General features: G+C 38.3%; 1 protein-coding gene across 1 annotated transcript; it reads left to right on the top strand.

The window, feature by feature from the left end:
- The first annotated feature begins 289 nt into the window (after nt 1-289).
- Nucleotides 290-27,096, top strand: nagpa (N-acetylglucosamine-1-phosphodiester alpha-N-acetylglucosaminidase). The gene is made up of 12 exons (XM_040030533.1): nt 290-458; nt 4,160-4,365; nt 4,549-4,816; nt 6,979-7,118; nt 9,129-9,237; nt 13,253-13,381; nt 13,551-13,756; nt 15,392-15,439; nt 15,781-15,909; nt 18,100-18,231; nt 21,158-21,239; nt 24,262-27,096. Exons 1-12 carry the CDS (start codon nt 376-378, stop codon nt 24,521-24,523), a joined length of 1,794 nt encoding a protein of 597 aa, XP_039886467.1. The 5' UTR covers nt 290-375; the 3' UTR covers nt 24,524-27,096.
- The last annotated feature ends 370 nt before the right edge of the window (nt 27,097-27,466 follow it).

Raw genomic sequence — 27,466 nt, 5'->3', positions numbered from 1 at the left:
TTTGTTAAATAGGTATAAAAGTCCTAATTCAATTGAACTTATTGTAGTTACCGGTGTTCCGGTAACACCACCGGATATGGCATGACTCTGCTGCCAAAATAAGAGCCGGTATCCTATACTCACATTTACCACAAATAGTTGATGATTAAAATAAGGGGAGATTCTGTTTGTTTTTGAATGATTTACGAACATATTGCAAAACAGACATGAAATAACTTTCATATCTATTCTTCTGACAATGATGTGCCACATAGCAACCATTATTTTGAAATTTAGCAGGAAAAGGAGTTTGCCGTGTGTTTTCTGCTGGCTTTGATAAGGATGTGGGATCCACAGGAGGAGACAGGAGTTTGACAGGCTAATTTTCCTCTTCATATGGCAACAGAGTCGGTGAAATGTACGTGTGTCTGGCTGCTGTTGTGGCTCTGTGTCCGGCTGTCCCAGACCACAAATACCCGGTAAGGCGCTACTTCCTGGTTGAGCTAATCGTTATATATAGTCAACTGCTAACTAACTGTTGTTAGCCAAGAATAAAGATTAAAAGAAACGTGTCTTCTTCATTTTCTTTTTCTGGTAAAATAAAAAATCACTTGAGGTAGGTGGCTGACGATATTTCGGGATGAAGTTGACTTAATGTACAGTGTTTAATTACCTACACGTCAGCATACAAACTTAGGTAAAGTCACTTGCCAGCTGTTGGGCAACAGTGTCCAATGTTTAAAGTCTTATCAGAAGAGTCCAGAGTTCACTATTCACTCTTGCGGTTATTCACTATTAACCGCAAATACAGTACGTAATTTAATGTGCTTATTTAAATACACCTAATAATAAATAATAACAGCATTAACAAACACGTGTAAGTCATTTGTGGTTGGCTCGATTGAATGTCTTCTCACTAACTAACAGTGTTCTTTACACTTAACTTTTCCCGTGTTTCTGTGATCGCAACTGTACATAATATTTATTTAACCCAAACTTTTGGTCACAAGACGAGCCGTCACGTTTTTGGTTTCATTTAACACGGAAGTTGACGGTTGGAGAAAATGTTGACGCAGTTGGATTTATTGGCCGCAAGACGGCGCTGATGTATTATAAACTTGAAACTTAAACTTGGATCAGTTTTGATATTTGACAGTAGCAGGTAAAGCCTAAATGTCATTCTTTTAGCCAGAAACGTTATGACTTCTCCTAAAATTAACCAAAATACACAAAAATTACAATAATTTAAGGTTTTGTGCTATTGTACAGGTGCTACAAATTTCTGTACACAGAGGCTCACCACTCTTTGAATAAATGTGGGTCAGTTTGACCCATATCTATTCAGATGGTTTTTAGATCCACCAATCATGTATGTGTATTTTTTTTATGGGACAGCAGTTACAGAGGTTGAGGGAAAAAACTTGACAGGTACTGAGCTTTCTCTTGGTAGCCTAGCTTCTTTCCACTGTCTAAATGCATGTGTGTCTGAATAAGTAGGAATTCTGTACTGACAGGCACATGAAGTGTATGTATTAAAGTGTTATATAAATGTATAGTTAAAAGTGTGACTTGTTAGAAGATCTTTGAGGTCAGTTAGACTACAAAAGTACAATGTAAATTCAAGTACATTACGAGTCCGTCAGCGCTGACATGTGCAAAGCACAAGAACTCACAATGTAAGAAAATATACAAACAAAATATAAGCCAGTATTCTACACCTAATGAGATGAAACTAACTCAGAACAGCTGAGATTAAACACTCTCTGAAATGGAACCCCCTTTGCTTTGAATGCACATACTGATTTGCAATAAGAAAGTTGTATATTCTATATGTTAATATTTAATTAATATTGATAATTAAGAGGTAAAGGATTGTGTTTAGTGGTTGCAGTGGTTATATATTGGTTATACAATAAATCCTAGTAGTTCTAAACATTCCTAGCACAGCTCAACTGGTATTATGAATACACTATTATTATTAAAGATATCTGCAAGAAATAGTTAAATAATATTATTAGAGTTTCAGTTAAATACAGCAAAGGAACAGCACTAGTGGAGGTTACAAATTATTTTCCTATGCTTCGGGCAGTGGACTCTATGTTTGCCCTGTTAGACTTAACTGCAGCATCCACTGACCACAATGTTTTACTACAGAGATTAGAACATACTGCTGGTATTAAAAAGAAACTGCACTGGAATGGTTTGAAACATATCTATGTGCAGTACTATCCATACATGCTTAGAATACTGCATACATAATCTTTACTATGCAGTTGATACCCAGCTATATTTATCTGTGAAGCCAGATAACACATTAAAGCTACAGGCACGTCTTAAATACATAAACATCTGGATGTCCTGTAATTTTCTTTTCCTAAATTCAGAGAGAACTGATGTAATTAACCAGATACTCACCTAGCAACACTGTGAGAAATCTTATTGCCAGGATATCTCCTTCAGTGCTCACATTAAACAAATGTGTAGGTCTTCCTTTTTCATGTAAGCAATATCTCTAAAATTAGAGACATCCTGCCTCAGTGTTAAGCTGAAAACTAGTTAATAGATTCTAGGTTGGACTAGCTTTTTTTCTCTTCTCTTCCCCAAGTGGTCGTGGGGTTTTTCCTTTCCACGATCTCAAAGTGTTTGCTGATAGGTGGTCGATTGAATGTTAGGGTTTTCTCCTAAATACTGCAGGACCTTTACCTTACAGTATAAAACAACTTGATGTTATTGTGCATTGACACTATAAAACACACATTAATGAAGAACCTAGTGGTAGATGTTAGGAGGTCCAAACAGGTGGTTTGAGAAAGAACATTTATGGCCCTTTTAGTGGGAAAAAATACTGGCTACAGCAAAAGTTCTCAAATGGTGGAAAAACTGCCAGCTGGCCAGTGACATCGTTTTTATTGGCTCTGGGCCATCAGGCTATTGGTTTCATTGAAACCTGAATAAAAAAAATATATAAAAAGAACCAAAATATTCTTACTGGGCAGTGGGCATACATACAAGTTATTTGTTTTGTATATATACTTCAGAATATAAGAATTCTAAGAAACCAAATTAAGGAGTAAGAGTTTAACATTCAAGTAATAATGGGATCTTTGAAGATTTAGGAAAAAAAACAGGCTGCGCATGGACTATTTTTGCATGACCCTGAGCAGAAACCACAACTCAGCACTTTTGAAAACACATTCCTTCATGTGATGAAACTGTGATTTGACCAGCTAAGGCTGTGATGAAATTTTCTCCATTAAAATATGTCCTCACATGATTTATTTGTTTAAAGATTAACACGCAAATGCGTTTTTATTTCCACAGCGTCCCTAAGGGGAAGGGGTTTTTGTAGCTCTTATTTTTGGAGATGTGGGAATGTTTTTCTTCCTCACAGAGAGCCAATGGGACACACTGAGCTACTAAAGGGTTTGTTGACATTACATGTTGGTGCAGTGGATATCAGGATTTGTTATTTTTGTTGCTTTTATTTTTCTAGCGAAACTGCTGCATCTAATATTAGTCGAGGTGTCTGTTTTTAACACATATTTGTTGGCTACTAACTAATGATTACTAATGATTTCAATAATTTTATTATTTTTATTATTATTGTTTTGGTTATAAAAGCATGGAGCCCCTTGTAATCTCAAAGAACCCATAGTAATTTTCAATTTGCTGGCATTGATCAAAAAACTGTCCAGAATAATATGATATGTGATAGGTTGGCAGTATATGACAAAGCAAAGCACCAGAGCTTTGTTGTGAGAAGCTGGAACTAGAAAATGTTTGGCATTTCTGCACAAAAACGTACACAAAGATTCAGTTATGTCTTTAGATCAATGAAGGGATTAACAGGTCCGTTCATTTATCTGGCTTTTTTCCCCAGTAAAACCTTTTTCAGTCTCCAGACAGTCTTGAAAGAATTGTGATGGAACATTGTCCAACTATCTACTAAGTTCACTTGAGAAATGCTATTTCTACATTGGCCTTTGTGTAGAGACAGGGTGTTTCCTTTGTCTGTCTATAGGTAGAGTTCTAATATACAAACACTTGGGTGCAACTTGGAACCAAAGGCACACCCACACACACATAAAATGTTTTTGCATGCAACACCTGCCACAGGTGGCACTTTCTAATTGACTTTTGTCACTTTCAATTAAGACCAACAACTCTTCTCTCGTTGCAGAGAGTCTATGGACGATGACATCCTGCTGCCCTACACACAAGGCCACGGCCCCTCCCACTCTCATCGCTATGTCAGGGATTGTCAGCCCATCATTCATGGCAACACCACCTATGAGAGCTGGGCCTCCAGTAACCGCAGCGGGCAGCCGGTTGCTGAGACCAAGTTGTTTGTGTCGAATATTCCGGGGAGCTCCAGAATTGTTTATGGTTAGTGATGACATCATAAGTTAAAGGAACAAAAAATAATATCAATCTCTGGTGTTTGATTTATTGATCCCTCTTTTTACTTCTGTACTCGCCCACCTTCATCTCAAAGTGTTGGCAAGAATCCTTTATTATATATCACTGAAGATTCAATTTCACCTCATCCTGCTGCGGCTTTCTTACCAGGACACATGACAGTGGTCAACGACCCCCTGAGGACGGTGTCCGTGTTGGAGCCAGGGGGGCCAGGCGGCTGCGAAATGAGAGTGAGGGCAACAGTACGAGAGACGGCTGAAGCGGCTGAGTGCCTGTATGCGCAAAATGCTGGTTTCTTCAGTACAAAAACAAGGGAGTGTCTGGGAAACGTGGTGAGCAACAGCAGGGTGGTGCGGGACAGTGGAGGACTGCAAAATGCCCAGTTTGGAATCAGAAAAGACGGCAGCCTAGTGTTTGGGTAAGAAATGCGGCTTGAAAATGTAAAACAGAGAAATCCGTTTCAGTGATTGTTGATTCACCATTAGATCATAGCCCCAAAGACAAAGGATGAGTTCATCCAAATACTCAAAGATATCTGCGTGAACAGACATGATCCAAGGTGAGGTAATGTTTTATATGCAGTTTTAAACACCCTTTAAACAGCATATTACACACAGTATGCAAGGAGGCAAAAAAGTCAAACCTTTTAAGAAGTGTGATCATACATATCAGTATGTTTTTATTTTCCAGACAGCACGTTTTCTCCTCTGTCAAGTGTGTCTCAAGTACCGTTTCTGTCAGGCATCTGTGCTTTATATGGCTGACTGTTGGATATTTTCCTAAAAAGATAAAAATCCTAAAACAAAGGAAAAAGAAAAGATGCAGAATTAAAGTAACAAAAATGTTCGTGTCAATCCAATTTTATATATAGCACCAAATAACAGCAACAGTCACCTCATGGTGCTGTATATTTAAAGGCATAGACACTACAATAATACAGAGAAAACCCCAACAATCAAACATCCTGGTATGAGCAAGCACTTGGGAACAGTGGGAATGAAGAACTCCCTTTTAACTGGAAGAAATGTCTGGCAGAACCAGGCTCAGGGAGGGGCAGCCATCTGCTGCAACCAGTTAGGGGGGGTGAAGGGAGGGAGACAGGACAGAAGACACGCTGTGAAGTTACCAATAATTGTAGAATTACTGCTAGATTGAGCTCTCAGATTACAATATTCAACGTACAAGCCAGCATTTATTTTTACAAGGTACAGCCCACTTTCACAGTTTGTATCATCAGTGTTTTCAAACAGCCAGAAACCACACCGTGAATAAAAACAAACCTCTTTCCATTCCCTCTTTGTTCTTAACTGTACCTGACATCATGGCGCTAAAATATCTTCTCACCTCTGCCTCTGATACTGGCCTCTTTTCAGGTTTTGTCCCAAGTAATGCACATTTGCAATACAGTGACTTCCTGTTTGCATAAGCTTATAACCTCTGCTCTTTTTTTTAATGTGAAAAACAAAAGAAGATGAGCTCATGTCTGAATCACTCACTGATCTAACTAGTGTTTATCATTGTAGCATGTTAAATCAGTGGAAATACATTAAACTATCATCAAATTGTTGTAGAAAAAGAAAACTGCATATCTTTACATTAATGCTTTAAAGAGATTCACATTAAAATTGAGCTAGAAGTTAAATAACACTCATATGTGAAGCCACCACATTTTCCTCGATGAACAAAAACAAAACATCTGCTCATCGTCTATCTTTAAACCATGAAGGACTCTATGTAACTTGTTTGTTTGATAACTGAGGTCAGAAATGCACATGATGCAACATGATGTGGTTTGTGTCGTCGGTCACACTCCCAGGGAGCGAGTGGACCTCAGTAAAAAAATAACCTGCTCACAGTCCTGCTTGGGCCCTTTGTGCCGTCCATGACCTGTCAGTCGAGCTCATAATAAACCTACCTCTGATTTAAAATAGGACGCATTGCTTCGCCCACAAAATGACAGTTTTGGGTCCTAGTTTGAAGTGACTGTTGGGCTGTTTACTCCTCCAGATGGAGCCGAGCTCAGTTTTTCTTTGTAGACACAGTGTCCAAAAGTTCAGTAGCTTTGGTCTACTAAACTAAATCAAGTACAGAGTCCAAACAGCTGTTTGCTATGACTAATATGTTGTTAGATAACTGAAGTGTTGATATCTGTGTGTGGGTTGTGTGTTTTTTTTTGTTTTTTGTTTTTTATTAAGAGACGCATCAAACAGCTACAGCGAGTACAAATGTGGGAACCACCGTGCTATGCTGTTTTAACATTATCCCTCTAAGTTAACAGAAATGCTGTTAAAGTTAATAAAGCTGCCTGAACCTAAAGTGGTAAAAAAGAGGATTTGTTAGTAGTCGTAACACAAAAGTAAAAAAATATTCTTTGTTTTCTCTGGGGTGCATAAAAAAACTGTGCAAATTGATGTCAGACATTTCAGCCTGGACTAAAGTAGATGATTACCTACCAGCATTATTTATCACCACAAATATCAAATATGGAAACATGAAATTATAATATGTACTACAGTAGTATTATATTTATTTTATTATTTATATATTTTTTGAATTCCTTTCTCCCCTCTTACCGTTCAGGTATCTATCTCAGGATGACGTTTTGGATCAGTCCAATCCGTTTGTCCAATTAGTCAGCGGGGTGGTGTGGTTACTGAGAAACGGCGAGATTTACATCAATGAGAGCATTGAGGCCGAGTGCAACAAGACGCAGGAAACAGGTAATGATGCAAATCCACATCCAGCTGGATTCATTTTATTGACCACATGTATGTATAAAGGTTTTCAATCGTAAGATTTTAGGATTTGAGAAATGGAGATATTTATAAATGATGGTGACTGAAGTTAAGCAAATAAAAGTAAAGGTTGATTCTGACTGGTAGAATTTTTTTAAAATCTTATATGGATATTGCGATATTATCTGTAAAGTCTTATTCCACAATACTTGCATAGTGAAAATTTGATATTAGGACCGGTATGAACCCAGATTTTTGGTTACGTTAAACTGTTACATAAAAGGATCCAGCCTGTCAGATTCAGTAACTAACTGGCTAGAGTGCTTCAGTACTGGCATAACCCAGAGGCCTGTTCATATTGCCCACAATGTCTTTACATTTATAGACAGCTAATTCTTTTACATTGTCTGTGCTTACACTCTCTGTCTTCACTAAAATTAACAGCTGTTATCATGTGTGTAGACCCAGGTTTTCTAAATCTAGCTCTGAACTAACACGGGGGGTGTGGCATGGCGCCAGATGATAAACATGACACGTCTAGAGTCATTTGTCTTACACAAAGAACAAACTAATCCTAAGCCACTATAGTCGTTATTAAAGTAATTTTTATCTTGTCTTATTTAGCCTTATCTATCAACCCATACATTTTTTCAAGGCTGAATTTATAACATGGAAAAATATAGAGCAGTGCAAGAGACATGGTGCAGCCTTTCATGTGTTGCCCATTAACAGCCAGTACACTACTATATGTCTCTGTGTACCAGCTAGCTGGAATAGGTAGTAGTTCTCAGTATTGACTGATAGATATTAGTAATGACTAAATGTAATGGCCAAAAGCCACATTACTCATCAATGTCATGCAGCTTGCCTTAATTTAGTTGTGTATAGGGAACACTTACAGCAACCTTAAGTGCTGTAAGTGTTCCCTATACAGTGTTGGAGCACCTGGCTCCCAGAAAAAAATTCAAAGGTCACGACCTTATTGTCTCAATAGCTGCTGCCTTGTTCCTGTAGCCAACAGTTGATCACAGTATTTAAAGCTTTACTGAACTGAACTGGCACCCTGGATTGACCCTTCAATCAAACCATACTGAAACAAAAAGTGATTTTAAACATTGTTTTGGAGCAAAGACACAACATTGAAATAATATTTTTATCAAATTTTATTGGTCATTCTAATAAAGGTAATTGCTTTTTCTTCATTCGTTCAGTTAAATGTTTGGTCTTGTTACTGGGGATGTATGATTAAGTGGAAACCCTATGACATAAACTACACTGTAACTTGACACATTTCTGGCTAATTTTCACTGCAGTTTTTGAATTTATCAGTGAGAGAAAAACAATCATCATCTCACTATAAGGAATATTAATGTCAGCTTCAACATAAGGACTCACAAATGTCAGCAAATTCCTGAAAGGACATTGATGAAACTGTCAGTATGGATGTGAGGGGTGCACAAAGGAATGGTAGAACTTGAGGGAAAAGTATGTTGGCCCCCAAAAACAACAAAGAGTAGGGACCCAGGAGGGAATAGGGAATATAAAACACAGGGACATGACCACAAGGTAATTGACACATAATGCACCAAGCACAAACATAAATGCCAGCAGCAACGCTGGGGACTTGCATATTACATTGTAGGCTCCACAAGCATTCACTGCAGAAGTTTAAATCAGCCATTAGCTTGAAATAGCAGCACTGAGGCATTATTGAGTCATGTCTTTATAATGCATCATTTGGATGTAAAGGCATGGTTAGGAAAAGGTGTTAGACTTTAAATTCCCAAATGTGAGGTCAGCATAAAAAAGACAAAATATTGAGTTAATTAATCACAAAACTCCTAATCTGGAATAACTGGTTCATACTGGTGTGCACATTTCTGTAGATCCTGAGTTCTATGGTGGGATAAATCCAAGACAGTTTGATTTAACAGGTTTTATTGAACTGTTAATCGTACATCATAATTAAAAAAGCATTTTCTCATATTTTCACAGGGGGTTTCCGCACTTTTGTGGATGTAGTTTCAGCGAGGACGGCAGTGGGCCACGATGCAGAGGGAAGGTTAATCCTGTTTCATTTTGATGGACAGACAACAGCACGAGGGTAAGAAAAGGAAAGGTGATAAACAATGTTTACAATGCTGTTTTCTTTTTAAGAAATTTGAAGCAAGAAGTAGTGATGAAATTGAAACAATTTGTTTTTAAATTTACCACACAGTGAGTGGGAAGCTATCTACTCCAACCATTAGAAAAGAAACGGCAAACACGGGTGTAAATGTAAGAAAAGAGTCAATTTATCCTGTTAGCTTGAAGTGATTCACTGGTGTTTGAGTCAACACAGGATGTCCCAAGTGGGAATTTAATATCCAGGAACCGATTTCACACACAGTGAAGAGAAAAACAACCTCCATGTACGTTGGAATGTCTCCAGTTTACTTCAGCTCATTGAAAGACTTGACATGACCATGAAAATGACATGTTGACTGTTTGCATATTTTCCACCTGCTGGTTTTCTAAAGATGTTTAAAACCTTGAAAAAAGTGAATCTTTAAAATTTGTTTTATACCAACACCAAACTTAATCCATCAGTGTTTATCTTTTGTTGATCTTGTAACACAAGCATCTACAGCCTAACACTGGCAGCTTCCTTGTTGAGATCAGGAAATATCAGAGAATATCATCCTACTAATCAGTTTTTATTTTCTGATGACTTTCTTTTTTTTAAACCATAAAAACAATGAGAACAATGGAGGGAATTATTGTCACAACACCAGGGTACAGCACCGGGTTTTATAAATGTAGGCAAGGTTGCTGCATTGTTGTTTTGTTGTCAGTCAGTAAAACTTCACACTGTTAATGGCGAGGTTGAAGAGGTGAAGACTTCTGGCCGTCAAGGACAAAAGGTTCAGAAACAGCCAATCAGCTTTGAGCAGAAACAGCCAAGTTAGCACTGAGCAGCAGTTTCCAGAGCCTACAAACGATTAGATCTGCTTTTGCCTCCCCCAGGAAAAAAAAACAAAAGAAAGAAGACCTGAACTCATAGCGCACACAAAACCCCCAGAGGTATTTTGGTGGGAAAAGGCTTAAGAAGACACATCACGAATGTAAACAGATGCTCAAGCGTAAACACACAAAACACACATGAACACACAGCTTTTTCGACCTGCTTGTTTCCTGTCTTGTAGGTTTGTTTTGACAACAAAACATCTTTTTTAGAAGCAGCAACAGTAAAAATGTGTCCACAAACTCTGCAGAGAAATAATATTTTCACAAGATGCAAAAAAATATATATAAAGTTGTTTCAAAATATAGCTGTTAATTATAGATTAGTTTAATCAATAACAACATCTCAGGACACCATTGAACAACAAGATGATGGACTAATGCAGGTCGAGGTCATTTGGAGGCTGAAAAATAAAAACAAGCTGACAGTGAATGTAGTAAACAGGGGTTTTGGTAAACAGAGATCCGATAACACTATCAGGCTTATATTAGCTCAGCCCTCTTAGATACTCCACCAATCAATTGCATTGATCTAATTTTCCCTCCACCTTTAGTGCTGTGACCCCACAGACCTGCACTGACTTCAGATATTCTATTGTTGTGTTTATGATCGGGGTTTGAAAAGCACAACAATCGGACACGTCTGAACATGTCTGCTGCCCTCTGTATATCTCTGCTCAATATAGGGCCACCTCCCACTCAATAAAACATGAAAAAGTCAGGTCAAAGGAAGCTGTGACCTCAGAAACTGACCTCTATGATTATTTTCACAATTAATTAATCATTCTGTGTTCATTATGTGATGCATTGATTAGCATTGAATTGTGAGACATCTTAACTGCAAAGAACCATTTTTGGACTTTTTAGCCTAATCTCTACACGCGATTGGTGAAATAAGCAGGCGTCTGTTTTAGAAATTTGGCCAGACAAACCCAAACATAAAGTAAAATGCCAACAACATGAAAATATTTGACTGCAGTGCTTTTGACTCATTAGCTTTTGAAGATTTTGTGTTTTGTATATACTTTATTTCTCATATTATAGTGCCATTGTCACCACGATGATGGTAAATCATACTGAGTAAATGAAAAACAATATATTTTGGTATTTGTTCTTCTTGTATTAATTCTGACACAGGCAGGTCTGCATGCTCTCATGATCAAGAACATATTTCTCTTCAGGGACTATCATTTTTATCTTAATCTGCATTATCTTAATTATTTGCAGAGTTTAATGGTTGTTTCATTCCATTTAGATTAACAAAACAAAAATTAAGCCAGACTACTGAGATGAGGTTTTGTCATCTATTGTCACAGTTTCAATTTTAAAGTTACGTCATCTACAGCATCCCACACCTTTCTTCTCTACCCTTGAATCTTTGAAAAGACTCACTCTTTTTAAGTTTGGCAGGCAGGTGACACATGAAAACCTGTGGCAAACTGTGACTCCGCTAGAGTTGCTTGCATCATTCACAGTGGAAAATAATGGACTTTGGTGCAGGCCCCCAGGTCATCTTCTGTCTGAGGCAAACCATGATAGCTCCTCTCCTTTAAAGGACACTGTGTATTTAGGCCTGTTGTCTTCTGCATGACTGCCTCTCAAAAAAGATTTAAATGACAGAGGGGGGCTTCTGTGGAGACACACACCCAGAGCTACCGTGTACCTGAGGTGACCATATTAAGTATATACCCCTCCCCTTGTTGACATCATACAGAATCAAGATCAAAAACTGTCATGGTCCTGGGTCGTGCGACCCAGTGTTTTGTGTTTAGTCTATTTTGATGTTTATTGTTTGTTTAGGTTCATTACGTTATTCCAGCTCATTTGTAATTATATTACCCTTGTATTAAGCCTCCCTTGCCCTTCATGTGTTTATGTCTGTGTGTCTTGTGTTGTCAAGTTCATGCTGTCGCTTCTGTCATCTTCCCCTGTACTCCGTCTCCCTGGTTCGTGCGTCTACCTTTCATGAGTCATGTCTGCGTGGTTATGTTTAGTTCATGTCATGTCTAATCTCCATGTTTCCTGTTTTACTTTGAAAGTCTGTATTCAATGTCAGTGTATTTAGTTTCACCTCTCCTGTCCTGTCCTGTCGTTAGGTTCATGTGTGTCAGCTGTGCTCCCATGTGTGGCCACTTCCCCTGATCATCCCTCATGTGTATTTAGTCTCTGTGTTTCATGTAGTCTGTGTTGCGCCGTCTGTGTTATCTCCCCTACCCCCTTGTCATAGTTTCCCAGCCATAATAAGTCACAGTTTGCATTTTGTTTAGTCATAGTCTATATCTCAGAGTCATGGTTTCCCAGTCTATGTTCAGGTTTTCCCTCAGTTACTTTGTTGTTTTTTCCATAAGTTTTCGGCCCTAAATAAAGGCTCGCCTTCTGTTAAGTCCGGTTTTGTGTCCTCACCTCTGTTTGCTCTTGGGTCCTCTACTCACTCCACACGGTCTGCCCCGTGACAAAAACACTGTTTGCAAAAGACAAATTGGAGACTAAGCTTTTAGATAACTTTTAGAAATAATTTCTACTGTCTGAAATATATGATCTTTGACCAAAGCTCGCCACTTGTCCACATTGCCAGCAATTCATATCCAACCATGAGAGGTGATCTGTGGGACATTTTTGCAAAATGTCAGCACTACCTTGCATCTGCTCCAAAAATGATCTTTTTATCACGTGAAACTTTTACCTGTGTGTCAGTAGGATTCACCTTCCGAGGACTATGAATGTTTGTATTGTATACAGTTATTTGAGATATTCTTGTAAATGGATATCTGTTTTGTTTTATTGTTTTTGTATGTGGGGATAAGTATGCAATGTACAGCAGCATATACCAAGGAATTTATAGCCCAAGCTAATGCAACACCCATGCATGTTTGTTTCCATACAATACACAAAGCTGAATGACTCATGCACAAGATTTTGTGAGAGAAACATGGTAGTTACATAATTACAAAACACAGAACCAAATAAATGTAGACAGACAGAACAGTAACAGATGCACCAGGCTGTTTGGCAGTCACTGATTCTGACACGCTGGCACTATGACTAAAGTCCTCAACATTTCTATGGCCACAATGTTTGTCTTCAGTTTTTTTTCAGTGCTGCTTTTTTTAACACAGTTTGAGTCTTTGGGAGATGGCTGATTTCTTGAAGGAGCATGGAGTGATCAATGCCATTAATCTGGATGGGGGCGGATCTGCCACCTATGTTAAAAATGGCGTTTTGGCCAGCTATCCATCTGATCATTGGTGAGTGAGTTGTCCCTTCACACTTGTGAAACTTTACACTTACTTTTTTATTCTCCAACATTTAATGTTAAAGTGTGCATATAGGTGTACAAGATAATTAATAAATTGATTTTTTAATAGACGTTTTTTCTTTCCTTCCATGCTTTCAACACATCTCCTTCCCTCCCAGTGTTTCAGATAACATGTGGCGCTGTGAGCGAAAGGTCTCCACCATCTTGTGTATCCATAAAAGACTATGCCAGCCAGCAAACTGCAGCGAGCACGGTGACTGTGTGGACGGACACTGTCTGTGTCATGATGGTTGGCAGGGTGCTGCTTGTGACTCTTTGGTGTGTCAGCCATCAGCTTGCCGACCCCATGGCATCTGTACTGCCAGTAAGTATGAAAGTGCTGGTAAAGATAAAGCAAAATAGCAGGATTACTTATAGTACAGTAATTCTAAACCTTTAGCCCTGTAAACATGTCATCAGTGATGTACTGAATTTGACATCAGTGCACTCCAAGTCCCTCTAAAATTTGAGTTTTAAAGCTTTTAGTGCAGTTGCAGCTGGTTTAAGAGTAATCTTTGTCCAATGTCTGGGTATTAAGAGTACAGCCTTTAAATATTTCCAGTCATATTTGTCAGATAGGAGTTCCCCTGTGCATTTAGGACAGTATTCATTATGTGTGTCCCCACTTGGTTGAGGAATACCTAAGGGTTCTCCATTTTTTTCATTTTATATATGCTTCTCTTGGGGTCCATTTTTAAAAAAAACAACATCTCCTTTCATTGCTTTTTAGAGGACCTACAGATAGGTGTACACATTACACCTATACTGACCTCTTTACACTGACTTGCAGTCCATTTCAGGATCCAGTTTAAAATTTGATTGCTTCTTTTTAAGAGTGTCAGTGGTTTGGTGCCCCCTTACCTAACAGAACTTTTGAGACAGCAAAATCCTAGCTGAGCACTGAGGTCTTTGATATCATAGATCCAGGCTTAAAATCAGAGGTGATATAGCCTTTTCAATGGTGGCTTCTAATCTTTGCAACAACAATCCTTTTCACATAAGTGCTGCCCAATCTCTTAATCATTTAAAAACACTGTTAAAAACCTACTTTTTTTAGCTTGCTTTTGGGTCTAGTTGAGGAGCCAAAAGTACTCTGGCTTTTATTATGCAAAATACTTAATTTCTTTGTTTTATTTGATTTGTAGTACATATATATATATATATATATATATATATATATATATATATATATATATATATATATATATATATATATATATATATATATATATATATATGTATGTATATGTATATATATATATATATATATATATATATGTATATGTATATACATAACTTGTACAGCACTTTGGTCAACTGAGGTTGCTTAAAATGTGCTATAAAATACATTGAACTTGAATTGACTTAACGTAGGAGCATAGATTGTCTATAAAAGATGTAGCCGCTATGATGTAAGTGTTGTTCACATTTTGATACCTCAGTCTTACCGTTTTGGCTGCTGCTATTTGAGTATTTTGGGCCCAGAAGTTACCACATATGGACAAGAGGGTTGAGTGCTAAGTTACCAGCAAACGCTAGTAAGCTTGGCTGGCAAGCTGCCACAATAAACAGTACTTTTGAAATCCGCAGACATGGATATCAGCTAAGTAGTGCAAAGTAACAGACTAATAAAATGTAGAATTTCAAAACTGAAGTCCAAACTTCACAAAAATAATTAAGAAGTCCGATGACTCCAGTTAACAGATGTGAGGTCTAGCTGACAATGATTGTCAGCTCAATGTGTAAAGACATGCTCCAAACTCCAGAATTGGATACAAACTGCAGTTTGACTTGAGTGGTGGAAGCGTAGAGCAGCACAGTATTTACAGTTATATATCAAGCCTGCCTAGAGGGGATATTATAAGTGAAAGATCAAACTTCTTGTTTTCCCCACTGATTGTTGACTCATTGTTTGTCCTCTGTGATTCATGTCTTTCTGTCTGTTCCATCTGTGTTGCAGATGGCTGTGTCTGTGATGCTGGTTGGAGAGGAAAGAACTGCAGCCAAGGTAATCAAAAGCCTCATCTAGTCACACGTACGCAAGAATGCAAACACATGTTTTTGTTCTTCTATACACATACGCAACCTCATTAACTTTCACCAACACCAGCCTCTAATGGTGAGTTATGGTTTGATTAAATGTGGCATTTTTCCCACCCGTGTGGGTCTGTTGGTCATCCCACTGCACCTTTACATGTTGTTTTTGTTTTTTTTTCCATTTGTGTTATATTTTGTTTAAATGTGTATGTATGTTCACACATTGTTTGATTGCTGTCCTGTGACACAAAAATAAAACACGCTCCTTACATGAAATGTCTCTGTTGTTTTGTTTTGTTTTTTTGTTTGCAGAGTGCCTCGCTGGTTTCTATGGTGACGGCTGCAATCAGACCTGCTCCTGTGTTAATGGCGGTTCCTGTGACCCCGTCCACGGACGCTGCACCTGCCCTCCAGGTTTCCATGGCAACTACTGTGAGCAAGGTAGAGCTATGCATGCTAAATGTCACTTCACCCGGACCTGTTGAAAGTCACTCAGAATTTTAGTGGAAATAAAAGGATTTTCTTTACTATTGTGTTGAACTATTGCATGTATGTTCTGTCACATGTGTTGAACTGCAACTTGATTTCCATCCATTTTTATTTATGCTGTAGAAGGAAATCATTAACTAGACCTTTGCTGTGTTGGCTAGAATTCACACCACTTAATACAAGTTAGTATTATGTGTCACATGTGGATCACACTATGGTCTTCGAGGCATGGTCGGGTACGAAGGGGCCAAAAGTGTGCCAAGAAAATATTCCTCACACCATTACACCACCACCAGAAATAGAGATCATTGATATAATGCAAGATGGATTCATGCTTTCAATTGTAACCTTACCATCCAAATGTAACAGCAAAAACTAAAAATAATCAGACCAGGCAGCATTTGTCCAATTTTGGTGAGAAGGTGTAAATTGTAGGCACAGTTTCCTCTCCTTGGGAGGAGTAATGGCACCCAATGTGGTCTTCTGCTGCCGTAGCACGTCTGCTTTAGAGTTCGACTTCTTGAACATTCAAACATGCTCTGCTGAAAACCTTGCTTGCAAAAAGTGGTGATTGGGGTTACTGTTTCCTTTGTGTCAGCTCAAAGCACTCTGGCCATTCTCCTCTCATATCTGGCATCAAGTAGGCATTTTCAAAAAGAGAACCACTGCTAACTAGAGCAGGGCGATATGACCAAAAATATTTATCACGATATACATTTGAAAATTTGCGATAACGATATAACTGACAATATAATTGACACTAGACAAAATACTTTACAACTCCTCAACTTTATTAGTGCAAAAAAAAAAAACATCAATGTATTTTCACTTAAACAAGCAGCTGTTTTTTATGTGCATTAAAGTTATATAAAAATTTAACAGTGCAAATGCAAATTCCTTGCTGACAGTTTAACCAAAAGGCATTTCCAGTGGAAGTTGGCTGACATATCCTCAGCATAACCATGTATAATATCCACAAAACTTTAAAAAGAGGTTATACACACACAATACGGTAATATTATGTTGAAGCACAGTAGGTATCACTCCGCGAGGCTACTGCCTACGATAGCCGTAATGCTCCGACAATCCATCAAGCGGTGCGGCTTCGTAGCTTAGCAAAGTCGTACTAAAACATTTGACAGCTTTTCGAGCGCTGTGTACCACATAAAATCATTTCGAGTTCAGTAAACGCAACCAGAATTCATACATAAGGCCCACTGGATTATACAGGGGCACTGTCGATTTTCAGAAAAATAAAAGGATTGATTTTAAGTGTGCCGTATTTTCAAAAGAACACGGTAATAACGACAGCCCGCTAGCATGCTCTACCAAAAATAGTGCTTTGTTTAGCTTTCTGAAAGACGAAAGCTAAACCAGTTCCACACCACTGAAGTTGCAACATTTTTACAAACCAATTCTGGTTCATCCGTTTCATTCAATGATCCGCTTTCGTCCTTCTCATTCTCCGCCATGTGCGTATGAAAACAAAGGCGCTGCGCATGCGCGTTTTACCCATATTCTATCTCGATATTTCATTTTCTTATCGTTGCTCAACATTATACCGGTATTACTGTGAACAGTATGGTATGGCCCAGCCCTACTGCTAACTGGATATTTTCTCATATTCAGAACATTCTCTGTAAAGCAGACAACCATATGTTTGTGTGGGAAAATCCCAGCAGATCTGCTCTTTCTGAAACATGCAAATCCACCAGTGTGGCACCAAACTGCCTTTTTCCCTACTCTTATACTCAGTTTTATACTCAACTTCAGCAGCTTGTTGTGACCATGTCTACATGTCTAAATGGACTGAGAGGCTGCCATGTGATTGGCTGACTATATATCTGTATTAATGAGCAGTTGAACAGGTGTATCACAAAAAAAGTCTGAGTGAAGTCACTCAATAACCTTTTTGTTTTCATTCATGCTTTTATTTTGGCTGTAAAAATGAAACGGGTATTAAAACTTTTCAGAACTTATTTAAAAGATCCGACGATTAAACTTGATTGAAAAGAAACAGAGAAAAATCAACTTGACGACCATTTCAGTCACAAAATGAACCATTTAGTTTGCTAAATTTGTTTGTTCTTTATTTAAATATTAAAAAAATGTAAATTCACTTCATTTTTTTCTTTCTTTCAGTGTGTCCTCTGGGTTTCTACGGTCTGTCCTGCGCTCATGAGTGTCAATGTGAGGATCGGTGTCCATGTGACCCACAAACAGGAAGCTGCCACACCACACTGCCAGGAAGCACCAACTACACCTTACACACAGGTACAGACCAAGGTTATTAAAGTTAACCAAGCTAAATTATTTTTTTTGTTTTAAAGCTACGTAAAGCATAAAGTAAACTTAAAAGAACTGCTTGAAATAAAAAGAATGCAAACAAAGTTGTTACAAAACTGCAATAACTCCTGTGCAGACCCATATATAGGCACACATACTGCTTGTACACACAGGGTCATATGGTGGTTGATGGTAGCGGTAAAGAGATGAACGAAACCCTGTCCTTAAGCTCTCATGCAGCTGGTGATTAGCTGCAGGGGTTTTCACGTGAATGAACAGTTTGAATTTTTTTTTCTATGCACAGCGCCTCTGTTCCTTCCTTTTCCCTCATCCCTAGCCTGTTTGTTACACCATATTTAATTATTAATTATGCCGCTAGTTGTGAAAGCAGGAACATTTATGGTTGTTTTTGTAGAGAATTTGAAGTGAAACAAGATGCAAATAACTCAGTTTCATCTCCTTTGCCTGCTTTCTTCTGGGCAAAATTTACAGCCAGCATACAAGAGAGGAGAAAGATTAAAGACTAAAGTATTATTTAATAGATGCCTTCTGACCAAATCACAGCAAGTAGCAACCTTTTAAAGCATGTAGTTCCACAGGGTTGGAGACCAAATCTTTTGTCTAACATACTTTGCTGTTTCACTGTATCACATTTCAAAATGTGGTCATCTGTACTGTGTTTCAGTGCAACTGAAGTCCCACTGTGGTGTTTCTCATTTACATTTTTCTTCTTTCTTTTTTTTTTCCTGTTAAACAGCTGAGCAGATATTAAATACTGATTTGCCTGCTGCCCATAAGCACTACACATGTACACATTAACCAGCTCTCAGTCCCTTCAGCTGGTTAATGTGGCTACTTTGTTTCAAATATATTTCCATTTGTTGATTCAGTCATTCTCTATCCCATCTCCTTAAAGTAGGGTGAGATACTCACATAGTAAACATAGTGTAAGAAAGTGAGAGAATATGTGTGAGGAAAAACAGTCAGTGTGAGAGGAGACACTGAAGTAATGTGACACTATGTAAATCAGCTTCAGAATGTGTGTGCCTGAGGAGAAAAGGCAGAGATGGTGTTTATCATTGTGTTGAAGTGTGCATATTCTCACATGAGCAAATGATTCAATATTTGCAGAGAGCAGATGTAGAAGCAGCTCTGTCTTTGTTGCCGTCTGTCTAAACAGAGGAGCACCGTGTCAGCTCATCTGGGAGGACTGGAAATGTTACTCACCTGCATGTCAGCTCTCAAAACTTTCCACTGTAACTCATACGGTTATGTCTTTCTGCTCTACAATCTGTTTTCAGAATATTAGGTACATGTAGCCAAAACTAGTACAGTGAATATCCTCATAAAAGTTAGTAATGTTCAATCATTGTTTATTTAAAAGAGGCTTTAATTCCACTCTGCACTCTACTTGTATTACATTATACCCTTTAATGTTATCATTATCATTGATGTTGTTTTTTTGTGGGGGTTTTTTCAGCTTTCTTTTTTTTCCTTAAATCCTATCCTCTCAAGCATCGTTTTGAAAAATATTTCCACCCACACGAACATATTAAAACACAGTGTCAAGGGCTGTGAAGAGCATACCATAGCAGCAACAGATGGTAATATGACCATAACTGTATAGAAATCCTGGCCAATCAGACGCCCGGGGCAGGAAGTTATTATATAAACAAAAGACAGTGCATAGAGGAAGAAGCGAGTCTTGCATTTGCATTTGTGCGCATGTGTCCGCATGCTTAGAAAAATGCAGATAATATCGTTAACAGAAAAAGTATTTTCTCTATGTCCGCCATTGCACAAAAGCAAAAAAAAAAAAAGCATAAAAATGTGATAAAGCCACACACCTTTGATGTTACATGATGTCATTGCAGAACAAGTTTCTGAAAATCTTGACCCTATAACGAGTTTTCAGGAACGCCATTTTTTGTGACCTAAAGCACTGTTTATGTGGCCTGACAGGTCTGATATTTTACTTACATCATGATATAAATAGACTTGTTTTTTTACTGCTTCTGTTATGTTTCTAATAGGAACAACAAAAACAGAAAAAATGATCTCGGATACCGCTGTATCAGTTCAAACCACAAACCTATAATTCATAACTTCCAAATGGCCTTCCTACCTTCCTAACTGCATGCTCTAACTATCCATCGCTCCAGTGTTTTCAGTCTCGTGACAACACATCTAAAGCTGTGTGCTACATGGGAGAAAGTGAAGCTTTAAATACTGTCTTCACCTGATTCTGTTAACATTTTCCAAAGTTGACTTATGATATCAGTTTTAAAGACGTAGTAAATTAATATTCAAATACATCTCTCTAAGCAGTTTAACTCATTGGTCCATGCAATATTTTATCCAACAATAACTTATGAGATGAGGTCTGTAGCAGGCATCGTGTGCACAAAGCCAACACAGAAACATAAACCTCTCCCCAGAGGTGCACAGGCGTGGGAGACTTTATTCAGAAATCCTTTTTCTAAGAGTAACAAGTTGGCAAAATTTAGCGTGACTTACATATAATTATCTTTGATTTCTTGCCTTTGTTTCTGATTACTGATTTACATGTCCAACTATATCAGTGATAGTCTGAATATCTATAACTGCGCTGGAAACCTGAGCTGCTAATAACTACTCCAGTTTCCCTTTAATGGTGACAGCCTGTAGGTTAAATTTCACACAGAGCTGATATAAAAGTAGGCCATGCTGCTCTATTTGGAAAAACACCAATTTGAAATCCAAGGTTTGGCTGTGGAGGAGATTTCAATTACAGGAGGAGCAGCCAGTGTAATTGTGGCTGAAGTCTGGGTTAGAAAATTACCTTTTCATGCAGGATGGGATTAAAAACACTGACCAGCCACAGTCAGTGTCCTCTGTCATTTATCTCTTGTTCTTTTTCCTCACCTCACCATAGCTGGACACTGCCTGGCTAGAAAGATGTTTATATCTTGGAGGCGAGAAGAAGACGCTTACAGAGAGCGGCCTTATTTTACGGAGTAAGTGTCAAAGATCACACAACATTAACCCACCCTCCCCTGTCACCTTTCACCCTGCTGTGCATCTTGAGGTCTTTTCAATAAATTGTCTCCCTTTTAAAAAATAAAGTGGTTACATTTTGCCATTTTGATACCATTTTTAGCATTGATTTCAGCTCTCGACGTAGTATTAATGTGTTAAATAAGAAGGAATATGAATGGGGATGAGGTTCAAGAATTCTTATTCACTCACACTGGCCGCACACAGAACCAAGAGCTTTTAAAAAGCTGTTTGTGAAATCTAAGGCTTTGGCCATGTTCCATGTATATATGGTATTGCTATGTATACAGAAAATTACAGATCCTGTTAATAAGTGATCCAGTTTTTCCCTCTGCTCTAAATACTGTAGTTCAGTTTAATAATAATGGAAAACATCTGAAGCAGCCCAGACCCGCATTTGGCTTTTTCTCTCACACTCTCTCTTTTACATGTAAACAAGGCATGTAAAAGACACTCTGGGGGTGGGATGCATTCACTGGCCTCATTACCTTTCACATGGAAGTGAGGGATTGTTAGTTGTTGCTATGGTTTCTAATGTTTGTTCACTTATGTAGGAAAGGACACGTTTAAAAAGAACTAATCCCTTTAAACCGTGTTTGTTAAAAAATTGGACACGTTCCAATTTGTTATATTCAGCAGTAGTCAAAGTGCATGTCTGCGTTGAAATCCCCTTCCCCCAGGGCCTTCCAGATGGGCCTGTCTTTGTCATTCATTTCTTGTAACTTTCCAAAACCAACTCCCACTTCAGGCAGGGATCGATCAGCTGCGACAAAGTAGGTGGAGCTCTGTTATCTTTAACTGTTTCTGTCCCTTATCATCCAAACAAGCATGTGAAGGAGATACTGACTCAAGACCACGGTAACAATAATACCACCAACTTTTCAGTCTGGCAGTTAAACTGATTAGATATATGCTAATCTCATGCACAGTCTTATTGAATATTAAACAGTTTTTAACCTGCCTCTAACAAATAGTGTAAAAATCTGCCAATTCAAACATGCAGAGCTCCACCTTATGATGACCTCTTTGTGAATAAGAAGGCAGCTGAAAGTAGCTTTTTAAAGCAAGTGAGCAGTCGTCCTGCACGCAGCTTCCTCCAGGCAACTGCCTCAGTACTGACAGAAAGTTTCTAGTGGTCAGAAGAAACCCTTAGCAGACTATCTCATGTTGTGTGCCACATGTGAGAAATGTCTCAGACTTCTTCTCACGGCTTGTTGCTTTTTCCTCTCACTACTTACTATCAGACAAGGAAAAGTAGTTGTATTTGTTTCAGGAAATGATAAACTATATTCTACATATTCTACATAAACAGAAGGCTAACAAATTGGTTAAGGAATGAGATACATTGGAAAAATACACTTTAACCCTAAAGCAGCTATTTTAGCAACTGATTTGGTTTTTAACCAACACTCAGGAACACGTAATTTTTTAATGGCTCTTTTTCTCTTTAGCATACCCATAACATTGTCTTTATATATAGTAAATGTTTTAAAATACCGTATTTCCCGGACTACAGAGCGCACCTGAATATTAGCCGCACAAGCTAAAATCAGGGGAAAATCCTGTTTTGTACATACATTAGCCGCACCTGACTAAAAGCCGCAGGTGTTTCAATGGTGCAATGGTGTCTTATCATATGTAAGAGAATATGCACAAATCGAATTGTCAGGAAAGAGATGGCTGTTTGGAGACACACCACTTTTATTAATATTTTGAAAAACAAGTTATGGGTACATATTTGCATAACCTTTTAGGGTATATGTACAAGTAGTGGTAATTACAAGTACAAAACATGTACTGTGCTTCATAAATGAGTAACAAATGTAGTACATAACAATAACCTACAGCACACCAGAAAAATAGATTCAGACTACCTTTTAGGCTCAGGTGCAGTGACACGGCTTTAACAAGAAGAAAAGTCAGTCATTCACCACCATCTTTCTCTTCTTCCTGCGCACTAAAACCACCAAAGTCCTCTTCTCCAGTGTCGGAAACGAACAGGCTCAGGGTGGCTACATCATCCACTCTCAGCTCCTTTCTTTCGTTGTCACTTTCAAAACCAAAGAAATCCTCGTTGTCAGTGTCAGAGTCGAACACCCTCTGAAGAGCCTCCTCTCCATCATGCAGCAGTCCAGCCCTTCGAAATCCGTTGGTGATCGTGGATGTTTTCACACTTTTCCACGCTGTCAGAATCCAATGGTGGAGTTGGGGCATAACTTGCTTTTTGCAAGTTTATCGCCGCTCATCATCCACGCCTCCCGCTGAACGCGTAGCGCTACTTTGAAGTTTGTTTTTCGCGCTACTTCGTACGGCACTACGTTGCCTGGCGGAAGGATCGGGGTTCAAGAGTGGTATGTTGGTCACATGTCCATCCGCCAGGCAACGTAGTGCCGTACAACAGCGGAACAAACAAAACAAATCCGCTCATGGACAATCCATAGAAAAGCCGCACCTGACTAAAAGCCGCAGGGTTCAAAGCTTGTGCAAAAAGTAGCGGCTTATAGCCCGACAATTACGGTAGTCTAAATATAGTTTTCCCAACTGATGTCCATCAGCTACATTGTTTCCATTGTCACTTTGGGCATTAAATCTCCCTGCAGCAGTAAATCTTGCTACTGTAGGACTGTTAGCGGTTCACTATAAAATACTATAAAAGTGGAACCTAAAATCAAAACATTTGATGTTAAAAAAAAAAACATGCACATATTTCCCACAACTTTATATTATCCCTGCCACACAAGTGGGTCAGTTCCTGTATGAAAAGCTGTTTAAAGTTGTAGGAGAAGGAGAAACTGCACAAGTGCAAATACAGCTGTGGACATAATTGAACTCAGTCACTCAGTAAAATCCAGTTTTAAAATGAAGGCACACTGTAAGGAAACCTTGCTTGCTCTCATTACAGTAAGGCAGTGAGTGCTTTGTACTGATACATGTGGCTTCTGGATTCATCATTGAAATGATCTAACCTCCTCCACTCCTCAGGCGAACGTGGCTGATCATCACCTTCACCCTGGCTACTGTCCTCTTAGCCAGCCTGCTGGTTCACCTCGTACAGGCGTGCCGTGCCGTTTCAGTGGCATCTCACTTTCCCGAGCGCAAGGATTATTCGTACGTCCCTCTGAACAACATCAACAGAGTCACTTCATGTGCCAGAGGCAACACTGAGAGAGCTGAGAAAGAGGATCTTCAATTGGAGGACTCTGACTCTCAGGATGAAATTTGGTCTTCCTCACACTCAGGGTAGTCGTAGCTGTCAAGAGGACCAAGGATAGTGAGTGAAGACAGTTATTGCACAAAAAGATAACGCTGTACTCTGTAATCCTCTGCTTTATTTGCTCTTCTTATCAATGACAGGTTTCTATCAACACTCCTGATAAAATGAAACTGAAACTAAAGGACAAAGCACAACAGCTTTATTGCAGTCTTTAACCTTTGTTTACAGCTGTGGAACTTGATCAGCAATCTGAATGTCTCCATTCCAGCTAAACTCCAGCAAAACCACAACTTTTCAAGTTGTGAAGAACTTTAAACTCTTGTCAGGAATCTGTATTACAAGATCGCATTAATGGGTTATCTCACTTAAATGTCAGTTAACTATCTTTCCACTTAGTATAAAACAGATGGATATTTTTTCATAGCTGACTTTTTAGAATCAGATTTAATTTGAACGCATCAGCAATATTTTTAAGATCAGTGAAGCTATGTAACCAAAGAACTCCCAGACTGTTGAGCTTACTTTATGATACTGATTCCTGATAGGACAAACTTTTCCGCGTGTTGCAATGTAATCAGATGAAGAAGACGAAGATGAAAACGTTTGATGTTCCAAGCAAAATGTGGTTCAATCAGACAATTTTTAAACAAAATGATAGAGTTTACTCAATTTGCACTGAGCTCCATGTCTGAATTTCAAATATCTATGAGATAAATGTGAATAATCCCTTTGAATTTCTGTGTAGAAAAGTGCCAATTTTATATTAAATGTTATTAAGAAAATTATTACTATGTCATTTATAAGCATAATCGGACACCCAGAGTGTATTTATGAGATGATTTATTTTTGTTTTAAGCGAAATAAAGTAAATATCACGATTCAGTTTTGGTTGTTCAAAGTAGAAATCATTTACTTTTGTTTCTATGTTCACTTTCAACCTAACACAGTTGTCGGGGCCATTATACTCGCTGCTCTTGCACTCAAACAGCACCATCATGCAAAAGCAACGTCATCTGGTCGGTGTGTTAGCATTTAGCATAGTAGCGTACTAATATTGTATGCTAACTGAAACACCACCATAAAGACTGACTGCTACAGTTGTCAGGAAAAATAAATGACTAAAAGAGTTGACCTTTTAGAAAATCTGGCTGCAAACACAGTGAGATGTGTTTTAAAGCTTCTGAGTAAGCTAGCAAAAAGATCTTGAGTTTTAACTCGTGCTGGTACTATAGCAACTGGTCTTTAGATTCTTCATTACCAGGCTTTAACAATAGTGTTCTGGCCACTGACTTGTTGGTTTTGTGGTGTCTGAACCAATCATATTTAGACAAGACGTTATGGTACTAAGTTGTAAGCAAGCAGGCTTGGTTAGCAAACTGTATCCGTAAACTGTAATACATTGAAACAGAAATCCACTAATTACTGCTAATTAACAAACTTTACTAAACTAAAGCTTCTCTCACGAAAACTGAAGTGCAAACTTTTTGGACAGCCTCTATCTCACAAGAGACCATATTATCCAATAGCATGCATGAATTTATACAAAAGTACCAACAGTACTCAGTTCAGATCCAGTTCGATGATTTGATCCGGAGCTAAAAATGCTTTTAATGTTGTAAAATTGGGAATTTTAACATGAAAGTCTTCTGGAGCCAGCCTCAAGTGGCCATCAGAGGGAACTGCAGTTTTAAGTTCAGCACTGGAGTTTGCAGGTTCACTGGTATACGATAACATTTTTAGCATTAGCCAAAAAGTAAAATCATCTTGTCAGCATGCTAACACCATTGTGTTAGTGTCCTGTGTTATATAAAGATTGTGTTTGCATGGAATTAGCTCTAGAAGTGACTTCAGTTGGCTGTTTGGGAAAAGTAAGTCTGACCACCAAAGTCAGTGGGATTCTGGGGATACTGAGAGGAATCCACCCAACATTCATCAAGACGGTGAACCAACAGGAAAACAGGCTTAGCTTCTGTTGCTAGATGTTTTGTGAAACTTATATTTCCTGTTTTCTTCATTCTGCACTAACTGTCAAACAGCACAAAGAGAAGGCACTGGGTCATTTTGATGTTTTAATTAACTGTTTATGGAGTGATTTTATGCATTGTGCTAATTGTTAAAGCCTATTTTGTAGATGCACTTGTCTTTTTTTTTCTCTCACTGACTGGCCTTATCCTGTCTTTGTTTATTTGTTGTTCTATATCAGCATTGTGTTTCCATGAGGAAACTCTAGTGCTGCTACACGGTGACAAAGTTTTAACTGTGCAGAGATAAACAGGCTGAACCTTCACCTGCAGGTGACTGGGGCATACAGTTGTCCTCGGACCTTAACCATGAGCTACTCACTTGTCACTTTATATAACTTTGTCCCACTTTCACTTTTACATTTTTTTTTTTTTTTTTTTTTTTTTAGTGATGATTTTTTTTTAACTTGTTCTGAGTTTCCTATCTTCAGCTTTTTGTGTGTTGCTTGAATGCTTCACATTTTATTTTGCTTTATTTGAGAAAGACGAGGGAATTGAGGACATTTGTATTTCTGCTCTGTAAGGCAGTCTAAATGATGGACTTAAGATTTTCTATTAATAAAATACATTTTTCACTCTTTATGGGAGAATCTATTATTTCTCTTCCTTCCCTGGGAAAAATACTGTAGCTCCGGAAGGCATTTTCTTTCTCTAGCAGTCCCTAATAAACAGTGACATGAGCCTTTCATCATTTGCGGGCTCTGTATATATTTATGGATTCTTTATTTAATTGCCAAATTAATTATTTCCTAAGGCAGTTGCAAGAAACTTAAATGCAGTTCTAATTATGTTCAAAACTCACGGTCCAAAAGCATCCACAAAGCAATCAAAGGGCAGACCAGTTACAGGAGAAGGCAAAGAAAATATATAACTGGAGCTCATTCAGGCACAGTCCCCTTAACTTATGCAATCAAATGTAAACTGATTACAGAAGGGGTAGAAGGATAAAGCA

Source organism: Simochromis diagramma, unplaced genomic scaffold, assembly GCF_900408965.1.
Source record: "Simochromis diagramma unplaced genomic scaffold, fSimDia1.1 OVJJ01000361.1, whole genome shotgun sequence".
Taxonomy (NCBI): Eukaryota; Metazoa; Chordata; class Actinopteri; order Cichliformes; family Cichlidae; genus Simochromis; species Simochromis diagramma.
This window is presented reverse-complemented; position numbering and strand designations above follow the sequence as displayed.